The sequence below is a fragment of the Hippopotamus amphibius genome, chromosome 5 (assembly GCF_030028045.1).
Source record: "Hippopotamus amphibius kiboko isolate mHipAmp2 chromosome 5, mHipAmp2.hap2, whole genome shotgun sequence".
In the NCBI taxonomy this organism is placed as follows: Eukaryota; Metazoa; Chordata; class Mammalia; order Artiodactyla; family Hippopotamidae; genus Hippopotamus; species Hippopotamus amphibius.
Window position 1 is genome coordinate 165,291,089 of NC_080190.1, and position 20,860 is coordinate 165,311,948.

General features: G+C 46.0%; 2 protein-coding genes across 2 annotated transcripts in view; both read right to left on the reverse strand.

The window, feature by feature from the left end:
* The window catches only part of OC90 (otoconin 90), a 36,064-nt gene extending 22,592 nt beyond the window's left edge, over positions 1-13,472 (reverse strand). Inside the window, exons 1-3 of the mRNA XM_057737010.1 lie at positions 13,403-13,472; positions 1,960-2,025; positions 649-705 (exon numbers count right to left, since the gene is read on the reverse strand). Coding sequence (XP_057592993.1) covers positions 649-705; positions 1,960-2,025; positions 13,403-13,472 — 193 coding nt within the window. The remainder of the gene's footprint in view (positions 1-648; positions 706-1,959; positions 2,026-13,402) is intronic.
* A 5,620-nt stretch (positions 13,473-19,092) lies between these two features.
* The window catches only part of HHLA1 (HHLA1 neighbor of OC90), a 28,236-nt gene continuing 26,468 nt past the window's right edge, over positions 19,093-20,860 (reverse strand). The window contains exons 14-15 of the mRNA XM_057737011.1: positions 20,677-20,759; positions 19,093-19,136 (exon numbers count right to left, since the gene is read on the reverse strand). Of these exons, the coding sequence (XP_057592994.1) occupies positions 19,093-19,136; positions 20,677-20,759 (127 nt within the window). The remainder of the gene's footprint in view (positions 19,137-20,676; positions 20,760-20,860) is intronic.

A 20,860-nucleotide genomic window follows, 5' to 3' on the forward strand; every position in this document is an offset into this window, starting at 1 on the left:
ATTCAAGAGCTTACAAGGCACGTGCACTTAGTCATATATACATTTTAAGACAGTTTTACGCCCAGCATTGTCTAATCCCATAGCAGTTCAGAGTCAACTTGGTCACGTCCGTCTTACTATAATCTTGTTTGGGTACTTTCAGTCATCAATGCTGGGAATCACCATAATGTCATGCCATTCACAGTCCCATAATAATTATACCACTGATCAAGGGAATGCTTCTTAAACTTTATGTATATTTACTAGTCGAGAAGGAAAAATAAAACCACTTTGGTGTAAGGGGACCAAGCTCTTGTCTCAGAGGAGACCTTGTCCCTTCTAGCTATCTGATTTTGGGGAAGTCCCTAACTCCTCTGCCTCAGTTTCCTCACCTGTAAAATGGGGATGCCATTCCCCTCCTGACCGGGTTGTGGTCAGGATGAGTGAAGGAAGGACAATGAAACCACCTGGCGACTCAGTGACTCACGCCGGGATAAAAGGTGCCACTACCCACACCAGGATCACATTGTTCGGAGCCTGCGGGGAGCCATGGGTGCTCAGAGGGCAGAGCCCCAAACCCTGGTAACTTCCTTAGATTTCCCACAACCCCCTCTCCCCGCCATGTGCCCTGATACCTCGGGGGTAAAAGCAAGTTCTGATTTAACTTACCAAAAATGTCAGCCACACCTTCCACATTTTTAAACACCCCATTGAAGAAAGTCATATCTAAGTGGAAGGAAGAGAAAATAAATTAGGGAGACTTGAGGTCTCCCCTTTCCCTTCCCTGTCCACCCTCTTCCAGGAAGAGTGAGTAAAACCTCTTCCCTATGGATAGATTTGACCTTGGTCTAACTTTCTCATAACACAGGTTACCATGGAAGCCTAATAACAACATGAACTGTGTTGCTAGACAACAATGCTTGATGGTAAAAAAGACCCCTGGATGGTGAGGTGTATCTGGACTGGGAGGAACTATGGATGAACTACAGACACCTGCTGGGGAGTCATGGTTTGGGGTTTCCATCGGTGTGATGACTCTTGCAATTGGGCATGTCCCTTCTGGCATCCTAGAAATTACACCTACGAGGGGTTGCTAGGGATACTGACTCCTATGGAGAATGAAGCTTCTAGGCCAGGGCGGGTTCATGTGAGCCCCATTCCTTTGTGCCTGCGCTAGGGGCTCCTGGGCTGCTGTGAAGATTGTTGCTAAAGAGGAATGGCTGATGTGGCCTGCTGGCACACTGTGCTTCCTGGCCTTGATCCTTCTAAAAGCCAGGTGTGGTCTGTGAGTCTCAATATCTACTTGAAGAAGATCTCCTAGTGGGCATTGCATCTCCCGTGGGGGTGATGCCTTTTGGAGAGAGGCCACTAACGTTTGTGTCTGGATGGGACTGATCACTTAGCTTGCACGGGCTCATGCACAAATAGATGGGTTGACTCAGCTCACCTCTCTGAGACGTTAAAAACAAACCCTTAATTCAGGGTTAGCCTCACCAGCTAGTTCACTACATATTACTTTCTTCAGCGATGCCTGTATAAGAATCCACCTGAGAAATTTTTACAATCCATCACCAGGAAAACCTTTCCTTCCCCAAGGAACAATTACAGATCCCCCCTTCTAATAACCAGAGCACTGCAATACATCATCTTTTTCTTTTTTGTTCTGCCTTTTAATACAGTTACTACATAACCCTTATTGATCAGCCCATTTCTTTCTTTCTCCTGGTTTCCCCTTTCAGCTGACCTGTGTCTTTTGATGAGATTTTTAGTGCTTTGTCTCAAAGGAGAGACAGATAGTGGGTCAGACACCAGAGTAAAGTGTGAGGGAGAGGCTTTTGTCTCACTCAAACCACTTTACCTACTAATGCCACACAGTAAATGACTCTAGGGTATATTTGGAAGAAATCAATGTCTCTCCCGATATCCTAGACAGCTTTCTACCCAATTAGGTCTCCTAAGAAAAGATCAAAGGATCCTTACTGATATTTTCAGAGAGTCCTGGAGGCAGCTCCCGTGGAAGGTGTGGGGTGTCCAGAGGGTGGCCCCCTATAATCGAGGAGGAGAACAGGGTTAGCACAAACACTGCCACTGCCCAAGTGATGGGCTAGAGCTGGGAGGTGGCGGTCAAGATGGTAAAGAAGATGCATATAAATTCAATTCTATGCATATTTTTCTAGCACCTGCTATGTGCCAGATCTCTGCAGTCACCTCTTGAAGAAAATAAAGGAGTGGCCAGGTAACCCAGTGTTTTATATTGGTTGGCCTTAAGAAAGTGACCTTCTGGTTTAGGATGGGGAGATTATCTTGAAGGTGTTGCATATAAAGCATACAGTTTCAACTTATATCACATGTTTGTTTGGAGTTTTTTTTTTTTTTTTAAGCTCTTTATTGGAGTATAATTGCCTTACACTGTTGTGCCAGTTTCTGCTGTACACCAAAGTGAATCAGCTGTATTTATACATATATCCCCATATCCCCTCCCTCCCGTGACTCCCCCCCACCCTCCCTATCCCAGCCCTCTAAGTCATCACCCATCATCGAGTTGATCTCCCTATGTTTTATGCAGCAGCTTCCCACTAGGTATCTATTTTACATTTGGTAGTGTATATAAGTCAGTGCTGCTCTCTCACTTCATCCCAGCTTCCCCTTCGCTCCCCCACCCCATGTCCTCAAGTCCGTTCTCTACATCTGCATCTTGGAGTTTCTTGAGATGGAGGATCGGTGGAAATAAAAATAGACCCCCAAACTGCAAGTAGTTTATAATTGAGGACAGAGGTTTCTTCCAGACGGTCAACATCAAACTCACCCAGGATGTAAGCTCAGTAAAAATGATCATCCTTGTGCCCTCACGCAGGTTTGCTCCCCAGCTGATTTTAAAGTTGATGGTCTAGAAACTGCACTTTGAGGAATGTTGCTTGGGAGGAAAATGATGATAGGGTGGAGGACCTCCATCAGTACCCAAGTATTACCACCAACTTCACTCAGCATTTCATCGAGGTGGGCGGATGGGGATGCAGGCTAGGGCAGTGGGGACAAATGGAGGGGAGCTGGAATCTTAGTTCAACCAGGGACCAGCTCCCTAGAGGCTCAGAGAGCTTACAGACTTGTTCAAGCTTACCCTGCTTCCCCCCCCCCCCGCCCCCGCCAGTTATATGCAGCATGTGACTCGTCTGAAATACTGAAAGATTTTTGTCTTTCTTCACAAAGTGGTCAATTTATTTAGGCCCATAGTTTGACATTGTTTGCAGACCTGCAAATCTGAAAGCCACAAAGTGTTGGCCTTCAAAGATGCATGTTAGGTTAAATCTATTCAGGGAGGTGCCACCAGTTGGCCCTGTTTGGCTTGAAGCAGGTTTCTCAGCCTAAGACTATTGATATTTGGGCTGGATAATTTTCCGTTGCAGCTGTCCTGTGCATTTTGTACCCCTGGTTGATATTTGGGGGACTGCAGTGAGCTGGGACAGCTGGGACCAATCCCTCTTGAATGCCACATCTCCAATCATCCTGAACGTACCCTGACCCCTGGGCCTTTGCACATGCTGTGCCCTCTGCTGGAATACCTTGACCATGACTCAGACTGGCTGACCCCTACTCACCATTTAAGCTTAGTTTTAACAACACCATGTGGAAGTCTTTCCTCTCTACCTTCCCCCCGTGTTGGGAGACTTCAGCTAGTTGCCTGCCCTCGGAGCTCCCATGCCCACCTCCACCTTCTGGTGACCTCTACCATGGCACTATTCATGTTGATCTCAGGGTCTCCTTACCTGTGGGTCTCTCCCATTAGACTTTGAATACCTGAAGACAGGAACCCCATCATCATCATAGTTCCAAAACCTTCCACCTCACTTGGCATACCAAGTGTTTGCTGAGTGGATTAAAGGAAACCATGAAGAATGACTTGGAAGGGCTGAGATGGGAGGCCCAGAGCCCAGTGAAGTTTAGACTGACCGTACTTGTCCAGGACAGAGAAAGTGGGGGTCTTTCTTAAGACCCAGGACTGCAAACCCAAATCTGTCCAGAGGTCAGGCAAATGGTGTAAACAAAAGAAGTGGCCCAGTGCTGGGAAGCAATAGGGATTGGTGGGGACTGTGGAAAACTCGAGACCCTCCCAGGTCACAGAGGGAGGGGCAGCTGTCACTCAGCCCCAGGCCTTGGGAAGGGATTCCCACAATTCAGATTTTAAAAGATTTGTTAGAAGTCTGAATTTCTTATAAAATCTTCCCATTGTAAACTCTCGGCTCAAATTTTAAATTAAAAAAAAAAAAAAAAAAAAACCAAACAGGTTGCAGGCTAATTTCAGTTTGAGGGTGAAAGGAAGATACTTTTGAGTGTGTGCAGAGAGGTTTGGGGGTCAGTACCGCATCTAGGCCAGCCAGGCAGGGCTTGAGCTGATGTACATCTCTCAGCTTTTGGTGCCAACCATGGCTCGTCTCCTCTGCCAGGTTCTCGGAATGGTTCCCAGGGAGGGGAACTCCCTCCTGCCTGAATGCCCTGGGCACTATGGCGACAGTGCCCTGAAAAATGCAGACTTTCAGAGCAGGAGGGAGACTTGCACTTCAGTTGCATTTGAACCCTTATCACAGAGCTCTTGTAATTACTCTGGCACTTTCTACATTTGGCACAACTGCCTGGGGAACTGTTTAATTAGCATACCAGCCAACAGCTAAGAGTATCTCCTGCCCACTTCAGCAGCGATGGTAAAATATGGTCTGCTCCCTGATCATTACTGCGCTAGTGTCTCCTTTGTGTAACTGATAATGAAATTTCTGCTCTGGAGGATGGGGGGTGATCGTATAACTAACATGCTAACAGGTATTTTGCTCCCTTACACTCCCACTTACTTTTAGGATATCGATGCCCACACGTTTTCATGAGCATCTAAAAAAGTCACCCTGGATTTGATTCTATTCGATTCTATATTATTGTTTTATTTTATATTTTATTTTTCTTTGCATGCTGCAATATTTATTCCGAAAATCTTTAAGAAAACTCTACTTTCTGCAGGGCATTGTTTTAACCAGTGAGCATAAGGGAGTGGGAAGTTTTCTCTGAGCTCATAGGAAACTGACCCAGAATTGAACTATAGCAAGAAGCTTGATTTGGCACTTAGAAGAGAAACATTCTGACAACTCGGCCAGAATCCATCTTTTCATTGTCAGATTTAAAAAAGAAGGATTCTAAGAGTTACACAGGTGCGGCCGGTGGGCTAAGTATAGGCGCCAAGTCAAATGAGTCTTCTTTGGCATCAAGTCAGTTCAATTTTATGATACCTTGACTCAGTTATAAAAATACATCCTTGGAAGATGGAGATGAAGCTGACTACTGATGCTTAAAGTTGGAAGTGTACATGTGCGTATCACAGGCTGAGAAATGCAAACACAGGGCCTGAAGAAGCTTTCTCCGTTACTTTTGTTCCTCTAGGACAGTAACTGAGACCACGTTCAAATGCTAATCATAATTTATAATGTCTACATATATTTTTATTCTCCAGCTTAGAGAAGAATTCTGAGTGTTCACTGAAACCATTATATGACTTTATCACTTAATATATTGTGCTTAGAGGAACTTACCTTTCTTTTTTGTTAAAAAAAAATGTGCATTTCATAAATAGTTATTAAAAAAAATACATCCTTCCATTAGCAGGAGTGTCAGGTACCATGTACAACTCAGTGCCACATGGAGCTTAATTCACCTGAAGTTTACCAGTTAACTTTGCACCTTCCCAATTATAAAATGGTCACCGTGTGCCCAGAGGACTGAATGAGTTTACTCACAAAGTCCAGAGGGGTACGGTGTGGGGGAAGAGACGGAAGGTCAGAGGTAACATGAGGACAAAACTCACTAGAAGAAAATTGATTCTGATTCAGTCTGAGTGTCGTTATAAGCAGAAGGTAACTAGCCTTTGTACTCTTCCAGGCTTTGTTTTGCACGTGTCACCTCATTTAATCCTCTGCCCAGTTCTGGGAGGCACATATTGCCATTTCTGTTTTATAGACAACAGAACGGAGAATCACTGTTGAAGGTCTGGCTTCTGACCTGGCTCACAGGCTTTCCTTCACCTGGCTCCTCCCTCGCTCTGCCTTGAGGGTTAGGCTCCCGCCGTGCTGAGAAGCTCATCGTTTTCTAGACGCCAAACCACTTCTCGCCCTCCTGCCATGGCTGGTGCTGTGCCCCAGGCCTGGGGTGCCCTCCCCTTTGTCTGCTCCCCTTTGTATTACTGACTCTTACCGACATTTTAGGGTTCCACTCAAAGTTCAAGAAGCCCTACCTGATCCTAACCCTGGGCTGGGCTAGGGACCTGTCCTCTGTGCTCCGGTAAGTCCGGGACATCCTTCGTCATATACTCATGACGCCATGTTGCAACGATCTGCTTACAACTCCCACTAAACTAGGGACTTACTGAGGGTAAGCAGTGCGGCAAATTGAGGCATGAGTGTAATCAATACCTGGTTCATAAATGAATGACTGAACTACATGCAGTGGTTGAACCACTCCATCCCATGGCCAGTTTATCAGCCAATGAGTGATGGCCCACTAGAAGCACAGAATTCTAGTCTTGTAAATGTCAAGCGAAATTAAGAGATGCCTTTCTCTAGATAGTGGAAGGATAAGGTCTACGAGTGGTTATGGATGGGATTTCATAGTATTAAGTATTCTACTCAGGAGATGATCAACTAGCAATGCACAAAACCTACCCTTGCCCAGCCCCTTCCCAGAGGTTCCAGGAGGAGAGGAACACGCAGGGGACAGTGGGAAGTGGGACCCAGTATCACCGTGTGATGTGGGGGCAGTGAGAGCTCCCTGATGAAGGGGGCACATGGCGTAGGTGGAGGGTCCAAGCGTAGCTCCCTGTCCTAACACAGCTCTGACCACCATCCCACTGGCTAAGTCCTGCCCTTTGAACTTGTGAGGCTGCTCTGAGTGAAGAGAAGAAGGAAGGCAGCGTCTGCCCTGACTGTGATGTGGGGGCCAAACACAGAAGCCACTTCAGGTCCTGCCGCAGGGATGGAGGAACAGCCCACAGAGAGACCCTGCAATGCACAAGCTTGCCCCGTTGCCAACAAGCCCAAAGCGTTTCTTTGAAATTGAACTCAGATTGCTCCCAGGGGCAGCCACGAGAGGGCACCTCGCAGAGCTCCAACTATAGCAAGTGCTGTGCTCTGAAGTCCAAGGCTGTGTTTGCACAGAGGCCACATCCCTGCATCCCTCACGGCTTCTCCCAGCCAACAGCTCAGCACCAACAGGTATTCATGGTGGGCTGCTTTCCTGGGGGATGCGGGACTCTTCTGATAGACTCCTCCCTGGGGGCCTTGCCAAACTTCTCTCAGACCCACCTGTGTCTGTCTAGGATGCGTTCAACACCACCCTGCCCTCCCCCTCCCTACCGAGTCTACCCTTCAGTTGCACCACTGTCTGACCTCTCCCAGCCTTTCCTGGTCTACACTCCACTTTTTATCACAGATGATCCCTCTAATGAATTCTTTGCACACTTAATCCCATCCAGGCCTCAAAGAAGACCCAGGCTTCTTTGAGAGTAGCGTGCAGGCAGAGACCTCAAAAACAGACCTTCCCTCTACAATGTCTAGACCAAGAATTGGCAAACTGGGGAAGTGGTCAGTCTCTATGGTGGCCACACACCACTGCAGAATTGGGGCTGTAGGCACATTTAAATCCACACAGAAATGTTTGTGTTTGAACTTAAAGTTTCTATAGCTATACTTTTTTGAACTCTAGGTGCTTGCATTTGAAAATAAAATCTCTCAGGACAAACACAAATGTTTGTGAGAGGTTATCATAAGAGAATACTGTTATTTTTAGTGTTACAATGTAGTAGTAAACTAAGGGGAAACAAATGAAGCAAGAAGGAAAGATAGAAAAATGCTTAGTAACCTCAATTTTATAGAGAAATTAAAAATTTTAAAAGGCACGTAAGTGGTGGTGGGAGGATGTTGAAGAGGCAATTTTGATTAAAGTGAAATGTATTGTTTTGGAAGAGGAAAATGTTAGAGAAGAAAAGAAGTTTAAAAATTATAAAAAGGGGTTTTGGTAAATGAGATTTCACTTAAAAGGAAAAAAATAGGGAAAAACTGAAAAACTGTAGAATATTTTACAACTTTGTCACCAACGATGAGGGGAGTCATGGTCATAGTTGGGATTTTTTTTTTTTTTTTTTTTTTTTTGGCCATGCTGTGCAGGATCTTAGTTCCCCGACCAGGAATCGAACCTGTGCCCCTTGTATTGGGAGCATGGAGTCTTAACAACTGGTCCACCAGGGAAATTCCATAGCTGGGATTTGATCAAGACCACTTGAGCTCTTGAGAAAGGTTGAGGGGCTGATGTATTGCACTAGCAATCAGACCCTCGTCATGACCAAAACATTTTAATAAGGAAAAAGCCATATATAAAGGGAGTAAATAATCATTGGAAGCCTAGCACCTCTGAAAGTGGTTGGCCCACTCTGTCTAGGTGGGAAGGTCTGGGGTGGTGTTTGGAAGGATTCAGACTTGAAGGGTAGACTCTGAGTCTTGTGGAAAGTCGTTACACTGTAATTTTAACCTGCAAGCTTCTGGGTGACATGCAGACCTCTTGTATTATCTCCTAACTCTGGTCCTGTCAAGATAAAAGATCAATAATATTGTGATTCCCTTTGTCTCAGCCTCACTATTGCGTTTGTAAGGAAACCATAGTGAGGGGAGGGTCTGTGGTTGATCCAGATAAGTTAGTGTTAGCGAAGGTGCCCAAGCAGCTGCAAGAAGGAAAGAAGTGAATTGCATCAATATGCAAATAAGAAAGAAGGCTGGAAGAGCCAGAAGACTCAGGTTCACAGCCAAGACCCCAAGTGAACTTGAAATTATTACCCTGGCTGCCAAGGGGCTTACTTAGATGGCTTTAGGGTTTGGTGGCATGGGCCCCAACTTTAGAATGCGGGGTTGGAGATGTTTGTTTTACACCAGAGATGCCTCCAAAAGGCATGAGAGCTGCTGCCTGTCAAGAAGGCCAACACACTCCAAGGGAATCAGCAGCAGTGGGGTAGGAGATATGCTATCAAGTGGAGGGGACCTGGCTAACCTTTGCCCTCTGCTCTCCTTGGTGCCCACTCACCCCCCCATCCCACACATCCATGCTCAAAGTACCAACTGGATTAACCCTCCAGCTTACCGTTAGTGTTTGATTTCCACCACTCATTAACCCAGGGGATAAAAGTGCTAATAAGCAAATCGGATGGAGTTTGACAAGACCATCCAGTGATCGTAGTAATTATAAACCAAGCCAGAAATACAGTAAAATACTGTTACTCACCACCACGTGGGGCCATCAGCATTCCTACAAAGAGAAGTACAATCATGGCAGCAGAGCAAACGGTGGGGCCCTGGCATCAACCGGAACAGTGCCCTGGGAGAGAAGCCAGCGGAATATGGTGAGTGTGCTTTCAGAAACCATGACAGGAGACCCCACAGGAGCTGTTTGTCCTGAAATGCAGTGCAAGAAAAGGAGAAAGGCCCAAAAGGGTTTCTGTCCCAGCTTTGCCAGCAGCTTTACTAGCAATACGACAGTAAGGAGATCATGTTCCCTCTTTGAGACTCGGTTTATCCATCTGTGAAATGGATACCTCACTGTGTGCTCCTTGAGGACATAGTTCTGGTCTCATTTATTTGTTCAATAAATCAGTGATCATTTATTATGTGTCAGGTGCATTGCAAGGATCCAGGAAAGCAAGGTGAAGAAAACACCCCTCACTTGTGAGTGGTTCACAGACTAATGGGGAAGGGTGGCAATTTAACAAGTGCTATAGTTTGACTTCTGTAAATTGAATTTTGAGCAACCCATACCTTATGACCCACGAGCATTCTAAGCAGCATTCTTTTCTTTAATTTTTTTAACCACTGAAGTATAGCTAATTTACAACATTGTGTTAGTTTCAGGTGTACAGCAAGGTGATTCAGTGATGTATGAATATATACACATATACGAGTATGAATCAAAAATTATCCGCACTCCAGTTATGTTAAAAATTCCACTGGCCGCACTGTTTTATCAGTGCTTTCCGTTCAAGGCTACTGTCTCCCCAGTCACTGCTGAGCAGGTGTGAACGTGTTACATCAGTTCATCTGTAACTGCGGTGCGAGTGAAAATGGATGCCCCACTTGTGATCTGCGCAAAAGAAGAGCAGCGTGCAGTGATTCGTTTTTTGTGGTCTGAGGGTGTACCTGGTGCTGTTATTTATCGAAGACTTTGTGCGCAATATGGGGAAAGTGTTTTGTTGTGAAGAAGTGTGTATGAATGGATAGAGAAGTTCAAGGAAGGTTGCACAAATGTTAGCCATCAAGAAGGAGCCGGATTCACTTCTGATGAAGAAGCAAAGACAGTGGTGCATTCGTGGCTCGCAGCTCAGCCTAAAACACTTTTTAATGAGGGAATACGAAAGCTTGTTGACAGATGGACAAATTGTATTGAAAAGCAAGGAGATTATGTTGAAAAATGATGTATTTGTCTTTTCTAAAAGTTAAAATAAATTCTACAGCCAGAGTGTGGCTAATTTTTGACTCACCCTCATACATATACATATATATACATATATGTTCTTTTTCAGATTCTTCTGCATTATGGGTTATTACAAGATAGAGTATGGTTCCCTGTACTATATAGTAGGTCCTTGTTGTTTTAACTATTTTATACATAGTGTGCATCTGCTCATCTCAAACTCCTAATTTATCTCCCCCCATCCCCTTTGGTAACCACAAGTTTGTTCTCTATATCTGTGGGTCTATTTCTGTTTTGTAAATAAATTCATTTCTATTATTATTATTTGTTTAGAACTTTTATTGAGATACAGTTAACATACAATAAACTGCATATATTTAGAGCGTACAATTTGGTATCCCAATCTCCCAATTCATTCCCCCCCAACCCTCCCCGCTTTCCCCACTTGGTGTCCATATGTTTGTTCTCTACATCTCTGTCTCTATTTCCGCCTTGCAAACGGTTGATTTGTACCATTTTTCTATAGTTTGCATATATGTGTTAATATACGGTATTTTTTTAGATTCCACATGTAAGTGATATCCTATGATATTCTTGAGCTGGCTGGCTCTGAACCTTCGCACCAACATCACAGAGGAAATCTGGCCATGGTGTGGCGGCGATGCCCGCTAGCAAGCAATGCTTCTGCAGCAGTGGCTCCATCTTTCTTCCTTCCCTGGGCTTTTGAGCAATTTGAATACTTTGTGGCAGTCCTAGCCGTTCAAGAAATGTGCCTCGGGGAGGGCCTGGGGGGAAGGGGTGAGGTGGGCGGGGTCAGGAACCTGTCACATTTCAGCTGCAGCTGCCCTGTGATCTGAGCAGTAAATATTGAACTTCAATAGTCACTTACTGTCTATTGACTCAAGCAAGTCAGCCATGTATTTAACAGGGAAGGAACAATGTAAAGAAGAGAAGGATTTAGAATAGTTTTAGCTCCCTCGGAATCTAACTCCCAAAGGAATGTGAGATGGATGATTGACTTATACATATTCTGCTTTAGAACACGTTTTTAAGACAAAGTTTGAATGATAATACGGAGTGATCATGCTACCCCAGAGGCACACACAGGGCTGCTGAATACCGTTGCATGTGTTGTGCACTGTGCAAAGGTGTTGTGCTGAGGGGGCAAGTAGGGTTGAAATGCAGCCAGTACTCAACTCCCAAGCTTGCCCTCTGCAGGGCTGCATCAACCTGGAGGAAGGAGCATTTTCTGCAATTTGTTCTCCCAGAGGCAAAGGCTGCTCGGTGTTCTGGTGGCCTGGCATAGGTACCCAGGGCTGCAGTGGGCTGCTCTACATGTGGACAGGGCTTGATATAGGGGGAGGTGTCCTGAGAAGAAGATATTTGTAGGCTATAGGATCCCTACTCTGTGAACTTGCCCCACGGCCCAGTACAGCCTCTACTGGCTGTAAGATAAATGTTCGTTGAATGAATACAAAAGTAGAGGGTGTGAGTTTTTCGAGATTCACACTCAGTTCAAGTATTCTCTAATACTCTGCTTATTACGTGTCAGACATGGTGCTCTGCTTACAACTTTTTAGCCATGTAAATTCTTACAGCAAGTTAACTTTCAAGGTTAGACAGACTCTCTGATTGTAGAGGCTCTCCCACTGGAAAGTGGCACAGTCTGGGAACTCCGTGGGTGGCAACTAAAGGCATTTCAGGGGACCTATTGAAGTTGTACCCACATGACTGAGGCCTGTGGCACTACCTGGCACTTACTAAGTCAGCTTTTTAACTGTTACCATCACACAGTGAGAGGATGCAAATTTTGGACTCAGAAGAGGCAGGAGAATCTAGTCCAAACTCTCTTTTTACAGATGAGATCACTGAGGCTCAGAGATGGCCATTGATGGTAAAAATGCCCCACTTCCCAGATCCAGTGCTCATCATATTAACAACATAACTCAGGAGATGTTGTGAGGACTGAAAGAGTTAATCCATGCAGGGCATGTACAAGTGCCTGATGGAGAGAAATGGCTCAGAATTATCGGTAATTACAGCCATGGCATCCGGCACCAGTAAAGGCTCAAGAAATAGCAGCTATTACAATGAAGGCTCCAATTCCCTGTTTGAGTAGAGGCTCCTATTTGATGAAATGCAGGAGGGAGGTCAGTTTAGCACCATGGATATTGTTCTTTTTCTTTTGTGACACCCATTTCAGAGAGATGTTCCCCTGGGTGGTCCTGATGGTCAGAGAACAGGCTGAGGGTGATGTTTATTGGAATTGCAAATATGTTTATTGGATTTTCAAGCATATATTTTATTAGAATGCAAATGAGTAGAAATGACCTTATTATAGACATAACTTGACTCAGCTCTAATATTTTTTTAAAGTAGGTTATGGTATGGGAGTTGGTGTTTAACGGGACAGAGTTTCAGTTGGGGAAGACGAAAAAGTTTTGGAGATGATGGAGGTGATGTTAGCACAACAATGTGAATGCACTTAATGCTACTGAACTGCACGCTTAAAAATGGTTTAAATGGTAAATTTTATATTACGTATATTTTACCACAATTAAAAGCAAGTTATAGACTCCAGGACCTCATTCCTTTAAACACTACCTTTCATTGATTGAGTCATTCTTCATGTTGGGTCTCCATCAACACAAAGCTGCAGAAGGCAAGCTTGGGAGTTGAGCACTGGCTGCATTTCAACCCCTACTTGCTCCATCAGCACACACAACACTTTGCACAGTGCACAACACATGCAACCGTACTTAGCAGCCCTGTACGTGTCACTAGAGGAGCATGATCACTCCGTATTATCACTCAAACTTTGTCTTGAAAACACATTCTAAAGCAGAATACGTATAAGTCAACCATCCATCTCACATCCTTTGGGAGTTAGATTCCCAGGGGGCTAAAACTATCTAACACTAGAACTTTTTAGGTGGGGTACCAAGGCTCAGAGAGGTCCAGGAACTTGCCAAGGCCACGTTCCCCAAAAGGCGCCGCAGCAGGGGCACCATGGCAGCACCAGGCTCAAGAATCAAACAGATTCAGCCAGTCCGATTCAAGTCTTTGCTCCATGTATTTTAGCCTAAACTGCAGTGCTGATCATTAAATCCCAAATAAACAGCCTTGTCATTGTATTCACTGTATAACTGTTGAGATTTTTGGCTGTACTTGCTTTGGAGGCCCCCAGAGTGGCCAGCCACTCCCTGGGGTGTGGTGTGACACTGCTGCTGACCATCCCCAGTTGGGAGCCAAGAAAAAGGAAACTGGGGAGTTGGCCAGGGGTGACAGCGTGCTCTCAGCCCTGAACAATAGAGAGGGAGACTGACTTGAAGGTGAGGGCCATGAACATTAGGATCTGGATGTGGGAAGGCTCAGGGCCACTGCCGAAATCCAGCATCCTTCTGCTGGCAGAGTCAGGGGCCATTGGGAGTGGGGCTGTGTCCACCTGGAGGAGAACCGCCTTTTCCTAATTTGCCCAAGGAAGCCTCTGGTGCTGTCCGTGAATCCGGGGGCAGTGCTCTCTTGTAGGACTGGGAGTCCCCAGGCCTCCCCTTGGTCTGTATACACTGGAGACCTGGCTCACCAAGATGTCCCCTGAAGACGAATTCCACCCCATTTAGGATGTGTCTAAGAGCAAGATCTTTCTAGCCAGACAGACCTGGGGTAGGGCTCGGGGTGGGGGGCTCTGGCTCTGCCTTTCCCTTGATGAGTGCCCTGAGCCCGACACTGAAGCTGTCTGGGACTCGTTTTCTGGGGCAGTAAGGTGACCATTTATCTTCCTCAGGGTCGAACGGAATAATCCTTGTCAAGAAGGAGCCTGCCTGGAGTGAACTAGGTGCTCAGTAAGGCCGGCCCATGACTAATGACTGTTATATTTCCACACCAGTTGCCCTAGAGGGAGACACTGGTCCACGCAGGTTTGTAGGTCTCTCATTGATGTGCTGTTTTGGATTTTTTTCCCCAGACAAATCCACCAGATGTTGTCCTCTGGTATTGCATCTCTGTGTACAGGGGCTCAGAGTGCCTTTGAGTTTCTAGCTACATCTTGGAGTAGCATCCCAGTCTCAGACACCCCTTGAGAGCATCCCCTTCCCTCCCTCTGTTCCTCCATCCTTAACCCCATCCCTCCATTCCTCCCTTCCCCTCTCTTTGGCCCCCCCACCATCAGGAGAAGGGGTGCCTACCGTAAAGGTTCCACTCGAAAGCCGTTGGATGAGCGAGCTTGGCTTTGAACAAGATGGGGACTGAGCCCTTTATATGCCAGGGAAAGACCCTTAGTCATGCGATCCCCCTCCCCCTCCTCACATCAAGAGCACAGCCTTTCAGGAACTTGGCAGGTGGGCTGCCTCTGAGGGGGAGGAGGCACCATAATGCTATGGCTAGCAGCAGGTGAAGGCTTGATATTAAAAGGCCTATCTTGAGCCTCAGAGGAGACCCGGGCTCTAATTAGAGAACAATGGCTCCCCTGTTCCACACCTCCTACCTCACCTCAAAGGCTTGGAGGCCCAGAGATTGTGTCTCAGGGTCATCAGGGGAGCTCTCCCTCCAAGAGAAGGGCTGGCTTTGTCTGGTCTAGTTCATTTTCCAGCAAGAGGATCTCTGGGGTCATTCTTCTTATATGTTCCTGGCCTCAGGCCTGGAAATTTGATGCCTCTTTCCTTTAGGAGTTTTCTGCACAAGCAGTGGGGTAGGCAGAGATGGGGCTTCGTAATCCGACATCCTAGGTTCCGGTGCTCGCCTTGCTTGCTCATTACCAGAGGGACAAGGGGCTTGTCACTGCTCAGCCTTGACTCCACATCCGTGGGGAGTAATCCCACAAGGACCGGGAGAATGAAGTGAGCCCGGTAAAGTGTGTGGGTGGTAGCAGGGGCCATTAAATCCTAGTTCCTCCTCTTTCCTTGATAGCCCCCTTGGGAACTGTTTCCTTTGCAGATTTAACAAGGAGAGAGAACATTTACTGAATGCCTATTAGGTACCACAAACGTTTTTACAGGGTTTTGTCCTTATCATCCTGACAGTGGTGGGATGCAGCCCTAGCTCCATTTTACAGATGAGACAAACGGGGATCGTCGAGGTTTGAGGAGTTAGTCCAAGCTCACATGTGATGGGACCATTCTTGGCTTACCGCTGAGCCTGCTGTGAGCTGTTCCCTCTACCACTGCCTCCTGCAGAACCAGGGCTCATCCAATGATCAAATCTGGGGAGAGCTGAGCCTCCACAGAGTCCACTGAAGGGTTTCTTCAAATCATTAATTGCACTTGTGCATCGAAGCTTTTGTTTATAGACCATTCATTATTGTTCAGCATCTCACATGCACAGAGGAATGAAGCTACGCGGTACCCATCCTTTCTCACTAGCACAGAAGACGCACCATCTCTAAAATTATTAAGTCAAGGGGGCTAGATGGAGCAATGTAGCAAAATTCATCTTTTCAGCATCTCCAGAGCATTACTTATGCTAAGGCATGATAACAACCTGCATAGATGCGTTGTTCTAGACATTTCTTGGGATTTGAGAAGCTCATTTTCTTCCCATAGCCAACAACAGGGTATATCAACCTTAGCGTTACTGCTATTTTGGTCCCAATAAGCTTTTGCTGTTGGGGTGTCCTGTGCATTGTAGGGTGTTTAGCGGCATCCTGGGCCTCTACCTACGAGATACCAGTAGCAGGCCCCCTCCCCAGGTTGTGACACACAAAAATGTCTCTAGATATTGCCAAACATCCTTGGGGGTCCAAATCACCCCTTATTGAGAACCAGTGGCCTACCATATCCCTTGAACCTTGGCCTTTTCCTTCTCTGTTGGTGGAATAGGGTGAGAATCAAAGTTTCCACAAGAACTCATGCATAAGAGAAAAAAAGGCTGTCGTGTGGGAGTTTAAAATGAAAGATTGCATTATGACAGCACCTGATTTCCTCACTCACACGAGGCCCCAACACAGGGCACCTGTTCAGAAATAGATGGACGCAGCTACTTGCACACACGAACTCATAGAAACACAACGGGACTAAGAAACACAGGGTCTCTTTTCCTCCCTTTTCCCCTCCCCCTCTACCCTTTCCTCCCCGCTCTCTCTCTCCCTCTCCCCCTACTTCCTTTCCCCTTCCTCCCTTTGTCTTGCTAGTTTAGCTAGTCTTTTGGGCATGAGTGAAATAGAAATGCATTTGAGCTTTGCCTCCAGGAAGAATCCTGGTTAGTGATGTTACATGTGGAGCTGCACTGTCTCTGTCGTCAGCTGGGACACAATAACTGTCCCACCTCTTCACCTCATCAGTAAACCACTGGGGGCCACATGTGCACAAATTAGTAGGAAAGCCAGCGTGGAAGCCCCCCCTGAGTGCTCCTCATTGCCCTAAGCCTCCCACACATCAGGACTTTTTCAGCCCAGGAGGGAACAAACCTCCCCTTAAACTCCAGGAGACCATGGACTCCAGGCTCCAGTCAGTTTTCCATGGGCCCCATTTACTTCCTGCCGTGGCTGCTGTTGGGATAGTGTGACCCTAGAAAACTGGTCCCATATGGTCCTCTGAGCCTTTGTCCCTGCTGCGTGGGCCTCAAAGTTCCCCCACTCTTGGGCTTTTAAAAGTTGTGGTCATGATTAGACATTATCTGTAAAGGATGGGGTGACGGTTCCACACCGGCTTTCCCCACAAGCACATAGCCTGGGTGTCGGGACCAAGTCATTTGTTCATCTTCTACTTTCCCTGATGACGTTACTCCCTGGGGAACCTCAGGGATCCTTTCCTGCCAGAGGTCCCTAATTAATATATACTTGATCCTTCAGAGAGGCTCAGGTCAGATTAACCTCCACTTAATGAATGATGCTATTTTTTTTATCCTGATCCAGATACAAGTCCCTTTGTCTTAGCAAATTTACTGTATCCTTTTCAGCTTTGCAAACAAGGGGCCCTTTGTAGGCCCTAGGAGTCCTGACCACAGCTATTTAGGAGCCTGACATTTGCATAACTTTGAGGGTCCCTCTAGTATTCTGAAAATTAACAATAAATCTTCCTGTGTTTGACCAGACAGGAAGCATCTGGCTGCTTTGCTCCCCAAAGAACCTGCTGTTCACTGGTCGTGCAAGGGCACTCAAGGTCTTCTGCTGGGGGAAAACCATCTCAACTTGGACACTACCTGGAAAGTGACTTTTCTCACCGAAGGGCAGGCATAGATCATAAAGGAGGGAAAACTGATGGTCGGGCAGAGTCCAAGGTGGGTGAGTGGAGGGAAGCTGTCCCTGCAGTGAGGAATGAAGGGGTCCAGGCGGGGCCACTGGAGAGAGCTTAGTAATGCTCTGCAGAGACGCTCAACATTTACAGAGATACTGGAGCAACCACAGACATGGGAATAGAATAGGTGGATCTGATCCAATAAGGGGGATGACTCATTGCGTGAGTGTGCAGTAGAGGGCTGACTCAGAAGAGCATTCAAACCATGCATCTTCCAAAGAAAGGTCTGGTCCTTGAACAGCTCCTAGGAGATAACCTCTAAACCCTGAGAATATACTGCCTGATAAGTGTCTTTGAATGCCTGGGGCTTTGGATCATGCCAGGTAGTCTAAGCTAACAAGGTGATGTATAGCAGGTGCTGTGGGTCACACAGCATCAGCTTGACCTCTGGAGGGACTGGAGCCTGCGTACCTAAGCTCAGCTGTGTGAGCACTGCATGTCCCCGCATGGCTGACCCCCGATAAACACCCTGGACTCCACGGCTCATGTGAGTTTCCTGGTATGGTGATACTCCGTACACGTTGTCACTACAGCATTGCTGGAAGAATTCAGTCCTACCTGTGTGAGTCCTCCTGGTGAGAACAACTGGAAGCTTGTGCCTGGACTCTGCCCTCTGCACCTTTTCCCTTGGCTGACCTTCATCTCTCTCCTTTTGCAGTAATCAATGGTAAAGTGACTATAACAACTTTTCTGACTTCCATGAGTCCTGTTAGTGCATCATCAAACCTGAGCGGCCCTTGGGAACCCCCAAATACAGTGGAGACACACAGAAGAGAAATCAAGATAAGACATCAACAGGACAACTGTCTCTACCTCCTCGTGAGGGAAGGTTGTCATCACCTCCTATTTGGGGGAGTTGGAAGATTATCTGGATCTACAGTACAGCAAATCTGATAATTACAATAACCAAGTTTGAGTAAACTATATAGAGAAGTCTTATGCGACTCTCTCTAGAGGATGGGCTCAGTTTTCCTCGTTTATCCTCGTGTTGTCTTCCTGAAGTTCCAGTTTAAGTCTCTTCAGGGACTATGTCAGAGTCTCAGTGCCTAGACTGGTTTGTTCACGTGAGTGTGACGCTCTGCACCCCACCTCTTCAGTCTCAGGATTGCTGCAAGCATCATGGGAGTTCCTTGAGCATAGCTACTAGGTTTCCGTGACCTTGGAGCAGGCAGGAGAGTCAGCATCACTGCATTGATTGTGAGACATGGTCTTCCACCTTTAATACCTTACACAGATTCACAGGAGAGAAAGAAATGCTTCTTCCAAAAAGACCCACATTCAATTAATCGATGATCTGCCTGGAGCCTGGGTGAATTCTGCAAATGCAGCCAATTTGGGCCAGGGGCCAGGGTGCACAGATGTCGCCAGGCTTATTGTTAGGTCCCACTGCTTTTTCAAGACCTCAAACAGACTTGCAGATATTCTCAAGGCATTTTTGTTTTAAGGCTGGAAAAAAGAGAGAGAGAGAACTCGTGGTACAGAGAAGGAAATGCTACAGAGATGTAAATTCTGACAGCACCAGCAATGGCCCAGGCTCTTCCCAGAGGGCGAGTGTGTGGCAGTGCATTGGACACAGTGTTCCTCAGAGTCAATGTCAGAGACTGAATGAACTTGTGCAAGACCCCCTTGCTAGTTAGCAGAAAAGTCGAGTTGAGAGCAGGCATCATTTCTCCAGTCTCTGCCCAGTGATGTTTTTCTAACACCCAGCTGTACCAGCTCATCTCCCCAGTTTGCATAATGCTAATCTAAACTCATTATGATGTTGTTTAGTAAACGTAAAATGCTGTTTGTGTGGAGATTTTAATGTGGTGAGGACAATAGAAGAGCTATTCAACAAGCAGTTTGCAAGATTTCCTATTCCTTCTCCCCACATCAGGTAAAGGGAGTTCTATGTTTGGCTACCAAGCACCTCAACACCCCGCGTCCAAGTGCTTGGTTTTTATGATGCAGAATAAAGGTGATGGTGGAAGAAAAACACAGAGGAAGTGGGGTGATGGATTTGTATAAGAAATAAGGAAACTGTGTTTGAGAGAGAAGAAACTAAGAAGCTAAAAGAAAAGAAAATAATCAGAGGAGATACATGGAAACAGAAAGAGAGCCAGAAAGCTTGATTTTAGAAGCATTATTGAGTGACACATTGGAAAATAAAGCCTAAAGAGAGGTTTTGAGGTGGTAGCCTGTGGGAAGTGAGAGATAATGGAGGGGCGAAAAAAATAAAAAGAGTCTCTACGAAGGATTATCATGGATCCCATTTGATGGTCTTCAAAAGCCACAAGGAAGGACTGGGCGACATAACTGATTTTTGGTTGATTGTTTGTTGCAATGTAAAGCATGGCCATGTGACCACCCAGCTTATATTTGGGTTACACTTAGAAAGGATTTTTCACATAGTTCAACCTGGTTCCATGATTTTCAGAAAGCCAGAGTCCCTTGACCGGGACAGTTCAGGAAGATGGCACAATAAAATGGTCAAACTGTTGGTTTTGGGGACAGACTACATCAGCCACTTTTGTCAGCAGGCGTGAAAGAAAAAAAACAAAGACGTCTAGCATCTCTGAGAATAACGGGGCTTGGATGCCTGAGGACAAGGACAGAGGTACCACACACGCCACTTCTAGGACCTCAAGCTGACTTCTGTTTCTTGAATTATTAATATACATTTTGTTTTGGTGGGGAATTTGAGTGCTTACATGGTGATTGTCTCCTGTTTCACTTTTCCTTGTCTTTTTCCCTTACATGGGGACTCAGAGAGGATAAGAAGCTTGCCCAAGACCACACAGAAAGCAACAGTGCTTGGCTGGGCTGACTCTTGCTTTTTCTTCAAACTGTTAGCTGAAGGGGACTCAGAAATACCCTAGACTCTTTTCGCCCAGGATTCATGATCACAAGATGAGTTGTCGATCCTGTGCTAAGGCAGGAACATCACTCAGAGTTCTAGAACCTTTTCATAGATGAGATTTACAGCATAGTCCAGCTGTATACTTACTGTGTGAGTGCAACACCCTTTTCACCCTCTGACAGATGTACGTTGCATTCTTCAGAAACCAGGAATAGTATTCAAGACAATACCTAAAGATTTAAATCAGAGTTGAGAGCAATTACTATCCTTTGTGGCTATTAGAAGAGAACCATACAAAAAATAAAGTCGTAATGGCTACTTATACACAGCA